The sequence below is a fragment of the Neltuma alba genome, unplaced genomic scaffold (assembly GCF_004799145.2).
Source record: "Neltuma alba isolate B1F8T4 unplaced genomic scaffold, ASM479914v2 tig00012019_pilon, whole genome shotgun sequence".
Classification (NCBI taxonomy): domain Eukaryota; kingdom Viridiplantae; phylum Streptophyta; class Magnoliopsida; order Fabales; family Fabaceae; genus Neltuma; species Neltuma alba.
The window spans coordinates 40,865-56,048 of record NW_021636588.1 but is presented as its reverse complement, the minus strand read 5'-3'; the positions used below and the strand labels follow the sequence as shown (position 1 = coordinate 56,048).

General features: G+C 35.3%; 1 protein-coding gene across 3 annotated transcripts in view; it reads left to right on the top strand.

The window, feature by feature from the left end:
• The window catches only part of LOC114721274 (protein SMG9), a 33,793-nt gene extending 25,378 nt beyond the window's left edge, over window positions 1-8,415 (top strand). For all 3 annotated transcript variants that reach the window (XM_028907107.1, XM_028907106.1, XM_028907105.1), the window contains 3 exons: window positions 1,856-1,998; window positions 7,686-7,911; window positions 8,015-8,415. In XM_028907107.1, coding sequence (XP_028762940.1) covers window positions 1,856-1,998; window positions 7,686-7,911; window positions 8,015-8,167 — 522 coding nt within the window. In that variant the 3' untranslated portion in view covers window positions 8,168-8,415. The remainder of the gene's footprint in view (window positions 1-1,855; window positions 1,999-7,685; window positions 7,912-8,014) is intronic.
• The last annotated feature ends 6,769 nt before the right edge of the window (window positions 8,416-15,184 follow it).

The window sequence follows — 15,184 nt, the reverse complement described above, 5'->3', positions numbered from 1 at the left end:
GTGGTGTAGTAGTATAGTATTTGGCCTAAAATCTGAGCGTGTACATTGTCAAACTCTGGGTTCAGGCCAGCAAGGAACAGTAATACTCGTTTCGTTTCAATATTCTTTTTGTTACAAGCAGCATCAGTAGCGAAAGACCATTCTTCAGTGGTAATCAAATCCAATTCCTGCCAGAGGGCTACGAGTTCAAACCAGTATTTAGTAACACTTTGTGGACCCTTTACACACCTCTAGGTGTTGACTATGCAAGTCAAACGGCCGAGAGTGATCCTTAGCATCAGAGTAGGAATCACAAACAGCTCCCATATTTTCTCGAGCCGTGGGAAGATATACATAAGGTTCGTTTGAGCTGTGGAGACATTGCATTAATCAGCCAGAAGAGACCAAGGCATTATCATCCTCATATCCTGAGCCATCGCAGGAGGAGGTGGGTTTGACGGATAGACGCATCACCACCTTGAGGAACCCAAGTTTGCCACGACCTTCAATGGCAAGCAGGACGGCCTGGGCCCAGTCACAGTAATTGGTAAGAGCTAGTCGTTCAGAGACGATCGAAACAGGGGACCCAAACACAGACGGTCCATCGGCAGCGCTCAATCCATTGGAGTCACTGACCTTCGATGACGCAGACGTGGTCGACCCATCAGGAGAAGTTGCCATAGAAGCAGGCTTCTCAATTGGTGGCCAGAGAGAGCGCCAGAAGAGACTTATCGGGCTGACAGAGAGCGCTACGGCTCTGTACCATGTGGGATACAGAGTATGATAGCTCAATGATCATATTCCTCTCTATGTAGCCAGTAATTAAATAGTGTACAGGAGACAATCCTCACATAATCAGTGGGATTTGGGAAAAATTCAAAAAAACAGATAATGGGATATTCCCTTATATGTGCTGAGATATACTCCTCAGATCCTATCTAATAAACAATATTTACATATATAAATAAACATAAATAACCTATTTACCACAAGAATCAATGACAGATACCTGCAAATCAAATCTGTTTAATCAGAGTCTGGTCAGCTGATGGAACGTGCAAGATGTTTTATTAATGCTGAATAAGCTATGGTATACAGCGTACAAAATTACGCCAGCAAACAGTAAAACCAGGTCTGAAATACTGAATAACCAAATGAGATGAAATAGCAAAAGCAGGGATAAAATGTTTGTTTGATATTAAGAAATGGATCACCCCTTTTGCAGAACCACTTCTTGTTCACCTTAACTTTCATGTACATTGGCCCCAATTAACATCTTGTCTCTCCCGATTATTCCAGCTGAGTAATGCTCAACACGAAATCCACGTTCCCTAGATTGAAGAGGTAAAATGTTGTTTTTGATATTAAGGCCTTGTAATTTTAATTCCACAGTTGGATATTCTCCCTTCGTATAACCTTTCTAGAATAGATTGATGAATTTCTATCCCCATTTCACTCGCTGTCTGTTCATTTGAATTTGGAAAGCAACAAGGGAACTAGTAGCATTAGTAAAAATTTAGGTCTACTTCATTTTTCATTTGAGTGCAGTGACAAAATAATTAGCATGTTGTACGATCTGATTTCTTTTATTTTTCTTTTCTAATGGGATGTGCCTTTTCAGTTTGTTAATAAACTAAGATGATGATTCTCTAATCTCTATTCACCTTTGAGCTTTCTAGAATATAGATATCCATTTAGTTGAAAAGTACATTGTTGATTCAACAACAGGACATATAACAAAACCACTTTATTTATTGCCTATAAATTAGCATGAAGCTTTTTCTTAACCTCCTTTATCAATTTATTATTAATAATCATTTCATTCCGTCAAGGCTCTTGATATTTTCCTGAAGATCATGTTCTTATTATCATGCAGGTTGACTTGTTGAAGCATGGCATATCAAACCCTTTCTCCCTCGCTTCATCTGTATCACAGAGCTCAAGTTCGGGTCTTGAAAAAGATAACAAAGTTGCAGAAAGGGAAGAGTACATGGCTACTCCAGTTTTTGTCCACTCCAAGTAAGTCATGTGCAACGTTTGCATGAGCAAGGAAGAACATACGTAACAATTGTTGTTATTGAGCAATCATTGGGGATAAGTTGCTGCTTTGCTGGCCCAAACAACCCTTTCTCCTGAAATTTCAGTAGAGGGGTCTATCACTACCCAACCATTGACATTGATAATTAAATCAATGCCCTCTTAATTCCTATTGGTTTCTGAATTTGTTGATTTGTGGAATATTTCCTTTGTACTTTCACCCTATATTGGCAAAGCGTTGGATCTTGATAATTTGGCCCACCACAGACTTTCCAACAATGGGACAAAAAGGATTTTGGTTCAACCATTCTTTCTCTTTGTTTGGATTGAGAGAAAAAGATGAGAGGAAAGAAAAGTAGCAGAGAAAATATGAGGGAAAGCAACTTTTCTCCCATTTGGACAAGGAAGGAAAGCTGGGGGAAGGGGAAACACGGGGGAAAATGTGGGGTGGGATTCACCATTTTTTTGCTCCAAATTTTCTTTCCAGGTGACTTTTAGAATAAAATATGGTTATTCCGCCACTGCCCTCATCCGTCTTTTCTCTCTCCCTCATTGTCTTCTCCACTCCTCGCCTTTGCCTCTCTCGCCTTTAGCTCAGTTATTTCTTCACCAATGTCAGTCTTTTTCTCTGTTCACCGCTTCGTTAATTCGCTATTCATCAAATATATTTGCTCCGTACTGATTTATGATATTTCTGGAGGCCACTGGATATTGCGAGTTATTCTGGAGATATTGGCATTTTGATTTTTAAGCTTATATTTTGTTTTTTAAAAGGTGTCCATTTTAATTTTTAAATGGGAAAAATATATTTTTTGCCAAATCATTTGATTTTATAATATAAAGATACAAAAATTTTGTCAAATAATCTGATTTTAAAATATGTTTATGGTAATAACTTGAATATAATTTTTGTTTGGAATTAACTTTAGTAGGAATGATGACATAATATATTTCTACATAGGGAGATTATTGCCCTTGTAACATTTGTCGATTTTATTTCTATTGAGGTTTTTCCTATCCACTCAAACAAAATGATTGATAACTTTCTCTCTCCAGTTTTTTTACCTCCCATTTTCCTCCTCTCTCAATGTTTCATCCCCTCCATACCATTAATGAGTCTTCATCTCTTCACCCAGCCCGTTCGTGGTGTTTAGAGGTTAAGACCTGACACATGAACTTCGACCCTAATATCGTCTAACAACCCTCTCACTAATGCATTCCTAACCTATTCATATAATGTATTTTCATGAATCTGATACAAACAAACAAACAACAAGCCTTATCCCACTAGGTGGGGTCGGCTACATGAATCACACGACGCCATCGTGCTCTGTCAACAACCCAATCCTTAGATATGTTGTTGATTAGGAGGTCTCGTTCAATGACCTCATTCAGCGTTCTTCTCGGTCTTCCCTGCCTCTTTTTATGGGACTCCATCTTGTTTGATCCACCCTCCTCACCGGGGCCTCCAAAGGCCTTCTCTGCACATGTCCAAACCATCTTAAGCGATTTTCAACCATTTTCTCTTGGATAGGTGCCACACCGACTCTTGTCCTGATCTTTTCATTTCGAATCCTATCTTTTCTTGTATGACCACACATCCATCTCAACATCCTCATTTCTGCTACTCCGACTTTGTGCTCTTGTTTTCCCTTTATTGCCCAACATTCACTACCATACATCATAGCTGGTCTTATAGCAGTCCGATAAAATTTTCCTTTAAGTTTCTCAGGTACCTTCTTATCGCAAATAACTCCGGTAGCTTTCCTCCACTTTAACCAGCCAGCTTGTATTCTATGAGAAATGTCTCCATCAATTTCCCATCCTCCTGTATAATGGATCCTAGGTATTTAAACTTTGATACTTGAGGAATAATTTGCTCTCCCATCCTCACCTCCAAATCCCTATTACCTTGCCTCCCTCCAAAATCACAATGCATATATTCTGTTTTGTTCCTGCTCAAACGGAAACCTTTCGACTCCAAAGTCCTTCTCCATAACTCCAAACCAGTGTTAATCTCTTCTTTTGATTCCGCCATAAGAACTATATCATCCGCGAAGAGCATGGACTTAGGGATTCTTTCTTGAACAGGTTTAGTTAGAACATCCAGAACAATGTTGAACAAGTACGGACTCAGAGAGGATCCCTGATGTAGGCCAATCTTAATAGGAAAGTCCTTTGTCTCAGGCGTCCTTACACTGGTAGTTACCGCCTCATACATATCTTGTATGACTTTGATATACGCAACCCGTACATCTTTCTTTTCCAAAGCCTTCCACAATACTTCTCTTGGCACACGATCATAAGCCTTTTCCAGGTCAATAAAAACCATATGTAAGTCTCTTCTTTTACTTCTATATCTCTCCATTAACCCCCTTAGTAAATAGATTGCTTCCGATGTGGATCTCCCTGGCATAAATCCAAATTGGTTTTCCGAAATAGAGGTCTCCAACCTCAATCTATATTCCATCACTTTTTCCCACAACTTCATTGTATGACTCATAAGTTTTATCCCCCTGTAGCTTGCACAGTTTTGAATGTCTCCTTTATTCTTGTAAATAGGAACTAAAATGCTTTTCCTCCACTCATCCGGCATATTTTTAGAGCGTAGAATTTCATTAAAAAGCTTGGTTAGCCATACCTCCCCTCATCGCCCAAACATTTCCAAACTTCAATAGGGATACCATCAGGCCCAACGGCTTTTCCATTGTCCATTTTCTTGAGAGCCGCCTTAACCTCTCCGATACGTATCCTGCGGTAGAAAGCCAAATTCCGATCATCTTCGTTAATTAGCAAGTCCTGCAAGTCCTGAGTCGCATAATTGCTTCCCTCATTAAACAACTTGTAAAAGTAAGCCTCCCATCTGTCCTTAATATCACCATCAGTAACTAACACTTTACCATCTTCATCCTTTATACACTTAACTTGATCCAGATCTCTCTTTTTCCTCTCCCTTTGCTTCGCATCTTGTAAATATTTCTTTCTCCCGTCTTTGTTCCTAACTCCTGATAAAACCCTTCATAAGCTTTAGTACGTGCTTCGCTCACTGCTCTCTTTGTCTCTTTTTTAGCCAACTGATACTTTTCCTGGTTCTCTACACTATTGCACAAATGTATGGCCTTAAAACAATTTTTTTCTGTTTGACTTTCTCTTGCACACTCTTATTCCACCACCAAGTCTCCTTAACTCTTTGACCAGGACTTTTGGATTCTCCCAAAATTGCTTTAGCTACCAAACGAACCCTTGTAGCTATCTCTTCTCACATCATGTTTGCATTTCCCTGCAACTCCCAATTCCCTTCCTTCAAAAGAGTCCTTTTGAATAACTCCCGCTTCTCTCCTTTTAACTGCCACCACTTAATCCTGGGTTTTGCCACTTGATGGTACTTTTGCCTGGTACTCTTAAAACATACATCAAGGATAAGTACTCTATGTTGGGCACTCACCCCGTTTCCTGGAATCACTTTGCAATTAGTACACAATCTTCTGTACGGATTCTTAACCAAAAAGAAATCAATCTGTGATTTTGAGACACCACTTTTGTACGTGATTAAATGCTCCTCTCGCTTCTTAAAACAAGTGTTGACAATCTTAAGATCGTATGCCAGAGAAAAATCGAGAATAGATTGTCCTCCACTGTTAAGCTCCCCAAAACCAAAACCACCATGGGCCCCGCTGAATTGTCCTGCTTCTTTACCAACATGTCCATTAAGGTCCCCACCGATAAAATTTTTTTCTTCGAGTGGTATGCTTTGAACCAAGCCCTCCATATCTTCCCAAAACTTATCTTTAAGGTGTGTCTCTGCTCCAACCTGAGGTGCATAGGCACTAATGATATTGATAGTATCCTTTCCAACAATTACCCTTAACGATATTATTCTGTCCTCAAACCTTTTAACCTCTACCACGTTTTTTTTCCATGTCCCATCAGCGATGATACCAACCCCATTCCTTGTGCTCACCTTTCCTGTGTACCAAAGTTTATACTCTCCAAGTTCCTTGGCAGCTTCTCCGGTCCATTTGGTTTCTTGGAGGCATAAGATATTAATCCTTCTGTCCCTCATAACTCCTGCTACTTCCATAGATTTCTCATTTAACGTCCCAATATTCCAAGTACCAAATCTAATCTCAGTCTCATGAACTAACTTCTTTAGCCGCCTCCGTCCAAGAGAGTGCGGTAGCCCTTGCTCATTTAACACTACATCCGGGCGACGATGCAGCGGCTCTAGCTCATTTCTCACTGTACTCGAGCCATACAGCGTGTCACATCTGGGCAACGACCTAGCATTAGCATAATTACTTCGTTGATCCATGTTCATGAGATTCGACGGGTTTTTACGTTGGCTGTCGAGGGCCTAACACAACCCTCCTCCTTTATCCGGGCTTGGGACCGGCTATACAACATAGGCGGAGTTATTTTCATGAATCTGATATCCACCTAAAAACATTCTCTGTATAACAACTGCATCTCAAGAATGCGTGCCTTATTTGTTCTTATTCATGGCTCCGCAAGTTCCATCTCCAATCTCATATGCTGCTACTTCGGCTTCTCTAAGTTGGGAGCAACGTCATCAATCATTTGTTATGTTCTTCAAGTTGAATGAGAATTTCTTGATTGTTAGCGTGTACTTATGCAATGTTGTTGTGTTTGACTCCAGTTTTCCTAATTTCTGTTAAGTTTCCATGTGCGCACTTTAGAATTGTATGCACATTTATCTATTCTTGGAAGTTGCTGATTCAGATGCCAAGTGATTTGATACAGATTTCTACAACTAATAGGCAGAAACATGTGAGATTTGGATTATGTGACAGCATGCTTCTATTCTTTCCGTCAAAATTTTGCTCTTCCCTACCTTCCCCTTCTTTATCTTCTAACCATTCCCAATGACTGAAAGTCCGAAAATAATTCCCTATCTTCAACCATTTTGTTGTGTAGCCTCTGCAGTTGAAATCCTCTTATTGAACGGCAAAATGTTTTGTTGATAATTCCATAGGGCTATATGGTTATTGTTGGACTCTATTATTACTACCTCTGGTTCTAAATATAAAAGCTAATTTGAGATTCAATTTGATTCTAAATATAAGATTCTAGTCCATTTTATCTCTCATATTTATTTATTTTTTCCTAAAGTAGTTCTCATTGTGATTAAAAATGTTAAAAAGTTTTCATTCTAATGTATATGATTAACAAGGCTATTTTAGGAAAGAATTCATTTATTACAAACAATGAACTTAACTAATTTTCTTACAACAACAACAACAACAAAGCTTTATCCTGCTAGGTGAGGTCGGCTACATGGATCATACAACGCCATTGAGCCTTATCCAAAGCCAAATCCTTGGATAGATTGTTAATTAAAATATCTCTCTTAATGACTTCATTAAGCGTTGTCTTCGGCCTTCCTCTACTCTTTTTTAAAACTAACTTAACTAATTTTCTTAATATACGCAAATTAGTTATCTAGCTTTTATACTAAGGATCGAAAGTAATATTTCAGTTCATCGATATATCATTGAGCAATTTGTTGATATTGTTTTGAAGTTATGGGTTGATTGGTTAATTTCATTCTATGTTAATGTTTCCTCTGTTGCTATTTGTGTGTTGGGGGTGTACCAGATTGTTCAACTCAGGGTGGCAAAAGTTGATGCGTTTCCTTTTGATGTCTCTAGGGTGCAGGATCGGGACGCAACTCCTCAAAATTTTGTATTATTGAAGAAGGCACTTCTGAAGTATTTTGAGACATCTTCATTTGTGAAACATCATTATAATAATAGTCAATTGGATTCTAATGGGCCAAATTTACATTTGCATATGATACCATTGAAGAAAAGAGATGAAAATTTTGGAGCTCAACACGAGAGTTTCATCTCTGCACTATGGAAACTGCGAGAACAGGTCTCTCTCTTAACATGAACATTCATATTTATCAAGTTTTATACTTTCCCAACTTTTTTTTTTCCCCAAACATCCATGAAATTCAAGTGTCTGTCCCTTTCAGATTTTGTCTATGAAGTCTCCCTCTTCCATGAGGCCTGCATCTGAACGTGAATGGTTGAAGCATTCTGCCAAGGTATGGGAACAAGTGAGGAACTCTCCCATAATATTGGAGTATTGCAGAACACTGCAACAATCAGGTCTCTTCAGGAGGTAGAAGGTTTAAAGTCTCCCAAGTAGTATCGTAAAATGTTTTCTTCCCCCAGAAAGGAAGGGGGGCGGGGATATTTGTTGCCGTTGATAATATCCAATGTTAGCAGCGTTTTATGTAAAATTATATTTGCCGGAGTTTACTTCTATTCTTGATCCCAGGATATTTAAAGATTCCGTTTGGTTCGGTTTTGGACAACCACATCGAATAAAATCTATCGGTTCACAAAAGTTGGGGCCTATTCGGTTTTTGAAGGAATTGGTTCGGTTCCGCTTTGGTTGTTTTGAATGATGTTAAAATGACTTTTTATTTGAAAATAGAATTTTTTTAATTTAATTTTGTATACTTTTAAAATGTACGTATGACTATTTTTTCCCCTGCATGTTTCATTGGAATTAAAAAGAATCCCAGGCATCATTTACTTTGCCTTGAAATTTACTTTTTAAATTTTATTCCTATTTAATATATATACTATTGGGAGAATTTCATTAAAAGAAACTATAAATTACTAAATTCTGAATAAAAAATTTCCAGAATAATATATGCACTATTGTTATTATTTGCAGGTTTAGTGTTATTAAAACTTTAATAAATTATTGTCACCAAACTTGATTTGTGATTTGTAATTTCAAGTTTTTTTGTTTGTGGGATTCTTATACTTTTCCACTAAAAATCTGCGCAAGAAAAAATGAATAAAATAATATATTTATATAAAAAATTAGGACAGTGATATAAAAATGATAAATTTCTCTTTGGTCACCTAAATAATAAAAATTCTTGTTTAGTAAAATTTGTTGGAAAGACTAAATTGCCTTTAAAATTTTTTTTAACATGTTTTTAAGGAAATTCAAAAATGGGTATTTTTTAATAATGCGGTTAACAAGTTTTTTCAATGCTATTGACAAGTTTAGTATAGTAGTTTACAATAGGTTTTTTAGGAAATTTAAAAATTAGTATTTTTATAATTTTAGTAATGCAGTTGCAAGTTCTTTAATGCTATTAATAAGTTCATTATAATAGTTAATAATAGGTTTTTTAGAAAATTCAAAAAGTAGCATTTTTAATGATATGAACAACTCCCATTAACAAAATTTCCTATGAAGGTTATTTTCTTTAATATTAGCTCCCTATAAAGATCATGCAACAAAATTTTTTTATTTATGATTGTGAGAGTTGTTAATATCATTACATGACTTTGTATTAGAGTTGTTAATGGCATTATGATAATTGTTAATACCATTGTATGACTTGTTAATCATATTACTGACATTGTAAAAATGTAATCTTTTGAAATTCTGAAAAACCTGTTGTTAACTACTATATTGAATTTGTTAATAGTGTTAAAAAACTTGTTAATTGTGTTACTGAAATTGTAAAAATGCCAGTTTTTGAATTTTTTGAAAAACCTGTTGTTAACTATCATATTGAACTTGTTAATAGTATTAAAGAACTTGTTAACTATGTTACTAAAGTTGTAAAAATCTCAAAAAAATAGTTGTTGATCACCAGAGCTTCGGTGATCGGTTGTCGACCAGCCATGGGAGCTCAGGCGACTAGCTAGTGAGGGTGCTTGATGATTTTTAAAAAAAAAATTAAGGACAATTTCTTCTTTTCAGCAAATTTCAAAATCCCAATTTAGTCATGTGTGACCAAGTGGGAATTTTCATTATTCAAGGGACCAAATGGGGATTTCTAAATTTAAGTATCATTTTTGTGTCATTTTACTTGAAAAATTTAATAAGATGACTTATAAATAGGAAAAAAAAAAATCTCTGCCTTATAGGACGAGAGGATATGTTATATGTGTAATATTCTATATTCTTTGATATTTAATTTTTATTTTTTATAATTCTAAATCAATATTAAAACGACATATTAAAATTTTAAACTAAAAATGTAATTTTGTTTAAATAACATATTTGATGAATTAATTTAAACTCCAAAGGTGACAATTTTAAAGGGGAGAGATCAAAAAACTCTCCCAAGTGTGGAGCCTTTTTAAATAGGACTTCAAATGACATTGAAAGTTTTTAAAAAGCTTAAATAAATATATGGTTAATGTTATGAATATAATAATATTTTTATGAATGTCCATATATTTCTAATTATCTCCAATATCTCTATAATCTCCTATTATCTCTATATCTCATAATTATTTCCTATTATTATGTAATTTGTAGATTTTGTCAAAGATATAAAGCTGTGGCTGTAAATAGAAACCATGTATCATGTATTAAGCATCCTTGAATAGAAACCGATTTTTAAAACAATGATAGATAATCCTTTTAATTCTATATAATGGCTTAGGTTATCTTAGATAAATTGAATAGGGATATGGATACTCTGAAACACTATACATGTGATGCTTGAGATATTTTTATTTGAATAAAGCAAAGTATACTCTAGAAAAACATAGAGTTGATGCTCTAAAATTATGCTGGGTTTGAAAAGTATATCATACGTAAGTTGGGATCGATATTAGATAAGAACCGCCTTATTCTTGTTTGTCTCTAAATGAAACAAAATAATGTTTCTAAAAGAAACTTATGAATTAAGAAGACTTACATTGCATGTTCCCAACATGAGGGGAAGATGCAATTATAGAATGCATTTTTACTATCAAATGTACATCCTCAAATAGGGGTGGAAATAGGCCAGCGGCCTGTCAGGGGCCTATGACCTGGCCTGTAAATGGCCTGGCTTGCCTGGCCTATTTAGATATCAAACCAGGCTCAGGTCTGTAAAAAGGTCTGATAGTCAGGCTCTGATAGTAAGCCTGTTAGGCCTGTCAGCGGCCTGGGCCTGTTATCTTCTTTTTTTTTTTTAGGTTAAAATTGTAAATTGATAGGAGGGAATCTGCTATTCTGATTGGTTAATTGAGAAAATTCTATCCACATAAAAGTGTTATTTAGAGTCTATTGCATGTTTCATTTCATTTCCATTCTCTATAATAAAAATAATTTATGTATGTATAATGACACATATTTGAATAGAGAAAGAAAACATAAGTGCATTAAAAAAAATAAAAACATCATTCATTTATTTGATCCATGCTTTTCATATTAATCTTATATAGAATATATATATATATATAATTGACCTATTATGTTTTAGATTGTATATATGTGCTCAATCTAATTCTTATTATAATAGTTACTTAATTAATTTAAATAAATAAATTATAATAATTGTAACATTTTTTTTTAAAACAACCATGTGTAACAACAGGATCAAATATCATTTTGTGAGTAAATTAGTTTGAATAAATGATAAATTTAAAATATAAAAGGGATTAAGGATGTTTCATATTTTAAACTAGATCTAGTCATCAACTAATATTTATACTAGAGATGGGATGAAGTGATATTTTTATATCAGAGTGAACTTATGTTTTCTAATAATTTTTCATATTAGATTTTTTTTTGGGCATAAGGGGACATGTTTTACAAATTGTGTTAATTTGATAATTTCATATTTTTTGTTTGTATTTTTAGATCAATTAGATTGAATTATTGTTATTTTGAATTGATTTATGTGTGTTTAAAATTTGTTAATAATAAAAAAAAGGCTTCTTAATAAGCCACAGGCCAGGCTCAGGCCGATTAAAAGGCCTTTCACAGGCCGCAGGCCAGGCTCAAGCTAACAGGCCTTACCACAGGCCAGGCTTGTTAAGGGTGAGGCTTAGCTTGGTCTGGCCTGTTTCCACCCCTATCCTCAAATATAGTAGTATGAGCTAGAAGTTCATGAGGTATTGCATTCATAAAATATTATTAATATTTGCCAGATGCAATTACTGACCTAAATAAAAATTCTTAATTCTCATATTCTAGCTAAAAGTACTCATATTGATAAAAGTATAAGTGAATGATCAGTTTCAAAAGAAAAAAAGAAAGGAGCAAATGATCAAGATAATCATACTAAGGAGGCATGAATTGCCAAAGAGTTGAGACACAACTATTTGACCTTTGAAGAGGTTTAAATGTTTGAAAGCAATAAAGAGATCTTGATATGTTATGTCATAAAAGAAAAGGGGACTGATAAAAAACTAAAATTGTTGACAATAGTTTTAGTGATAATATCACGTGATCAAATGAGGATCTTAAATATAAATTTGTCATGAGATATAGATAGAAAGATGGTTGGCCAACAAAAGAGGAAAAGAAGTGCAACATTATAATGAGGATTTGTGTATCTCTAGCCCAAACACTTGAAGTGTAATGTTAGTATTATACAAATGGGCATTTATACAGGTGATTGAACATAATTGTTCTATGTCTTTTCATATCTTTTTCAGGGTTTTTGTCATAGTTAGTGGCTCTTTTTGTGATGATTGTGCTTAATTTAGATTAAGAGTCCTTACTTTGAGTTAGTGTCTTTTTTAGGATAAAATTGTCATAATTGGTCATGAATTGCACTTGATAAATTTCTAAGACAATTAATGCTTCAAATTGTTGTTTTCCATTGTAGGACACTTGAGAATTAGAGCCAAGATTGAAGACCAAGAGATTATACAACATAAGAACTCAAAGTATTGATTCTGGAACCGTTGGCCACAACCAAGAAAATCCTTCACCGTGACACAAGTGTGAAAATGTGCATCAGTGTCTATTCTAGAACAGTTTGACGCAGCAAACATTTTTCTTTGCCGTGGTAAACTTACAAAATTTTGTTGAAGCTCCTTTTGGGAAAGCTTTGCCGCGGCAAACATTTTCCTTCGTTGCAGCAAAGTCCTTATATTAGCAATGACATATTGGGCTCTAGAATGTGAAAATAGACCATCTACTCATATGATCTAACCTAGATCAACCCGTAAAACCCTATTTTTGACCTAACACTCTATTCTCTCATCTCCTATACCTCTCTTCACCTATCTTCTTGCCTCTCTCTCTCTCCACCTTCTTTCCCATCCATTTCCTTCACTTTTTCCTGATTCCATCCTATTTTTCTCCACTCCTGGCTACTATAGCTGACAATTTCACTTCGATTGGAGCTGCTTTTGAAGATATGGAGGCTAGGGTTCCACCCTCTTGAAGATGGATGATGGTGCTTGAGTTCCAATGCTTACTAGGAGAGTTTTCTTGTTTCATCCTTTGTTTAGCTATAGGTTTATGATTTCCTAGGTCTTAGGAATGGTAATTTGTAGTTAAACTTTTTGATTATCATTGTAATCACTGTTGGATGATTAATTTGTATTTTGGATTGGTTAATGAGGATTCGTGCTCTTCAATATATGCGATTGTATATATATTCAGTTTTGACTACTTGCTTGCCTTTCATTCAGCATGATCATGTTAGGTGTTTTGGAAGAAAAAGGTTTTAATTGAATATAACATATTGACTAATCACAAACACACATTAGAAGGACTTCACAATGTCTTAAGGATGGGATTCATGAATCAAGACATTGGACTCCATGATAATTGAGGTTTACTATTTAGGAAGCTTAGTGAAAATAAACTCCCATTATCTTTTGTGAACAATGATTGTTCTAATCCATTTTCAAGAGGCTTACTATCATCCATTTCCATTCTATCATCATTTTATCAAAAATCTAAAAATATAGTAGCTTAGATTTATTTTCATTGCATATGCTTTAGTCACAATTCAAATTAATCCTTAAAATCCAAACCCCTTTCATTTCATTGCATGGCATTTAGTCTAGCTTAGGTCATCAATAAAGGCTCCACACAAACATAACCCGGATTGCATTGCTATACTACATCTCTTGGATCTGGTTATAAATTTCTTGCATTTGACTCCAGGGCATAATGACACGGTCAAATCAACGGCGTCGTTGCTGGGGTGCCAAGAAATTGGTTCCCTAGACTAGTTAATTGTCAACTTTGGTTGATTGGGGATTTATAAGCCTCTTAGGTTACATTTTTACATTGTGTATAATAGGTTTTGCATTGCATAAAAATCTTTGAGATATACAAACAAATATCTTGATTTTGGTTTTCTTTTTGCATATAGTTTCATACATTTTACTCTGCTGCTGTTTTTACTCTTTTGTTCTGATTTTTCATGTTTATGTGTTCTTTGTCACAGCAAAGCTTTTGTCTTGAAATTTTCTTTGCTCTCAAGATAACTTAGCCGCGGCAAACCCTTTCTTTTCATTGTTGTAAAAGGTCACTTGTCTCAAAAAAAAAATCCCTCTTTTTTTGTTTGATTTTGGTATTTGTTCTTTACTTTCTAGGAACTTCTTAAGATTAAGAATTCTTTAGGAATTGATTGTTTTGCTTTCTTATGGCTTGGTTTGATGATAATTTAGATCCATCTTATCCCCTCTTCCTCTTTTGCAAGTGATAACACTAAGATGGGTGGTGATTTCTCTCAAGGACTTAATGCTACATAACAAGAACTAAATCTTCTTCTGGCACGGATGGATCAAAGAGAATATGGTGGGATCTATCAAGGACATGATACCCCTTATCCTAACCATAACCATGGCTATGATTGGATGAATTATCCTCCACATTTCCCTTACCATATCTCTTCATTCCATTCACACCCAAACCAACATCCACCAACAAGACCACATTATGACTTATCACCTCCCCCATACAATCTACACTTTGAACACTTTCTATCACATGAACCCTCCTACCAATACCCTTTCTTATCACACCAACCATTTCATGAACCATCACCATCATTCCATCCATGTCCTACTTCATACTTTGAACTCTTCTCACCATATCATCTCTCTTTTAAACCGCCTCCTTTACCAAATGAATACTACCGCCAACTCTCATCCTAATCCATGTACCAACCTCTCTTCCAATCTTGTGAACCTTAATTCAATAAACCTGACTCACCTTTTTCCATTCCTAAGAATGACTAGATATGATATCTAAAGGAAGCTTATGACCACTTGAATTCATCACGGGTTGCTTGAAAAGGTAAAGATCATCTAGAATCTCTAAGAAATCAGAGGAAGAGTTAGAAGAATGTAAGGGCGCATTGGAAAAGATCTTGAGCGATATAGCACAAATTGAATATGAGATTGGGAAGGATGAACCA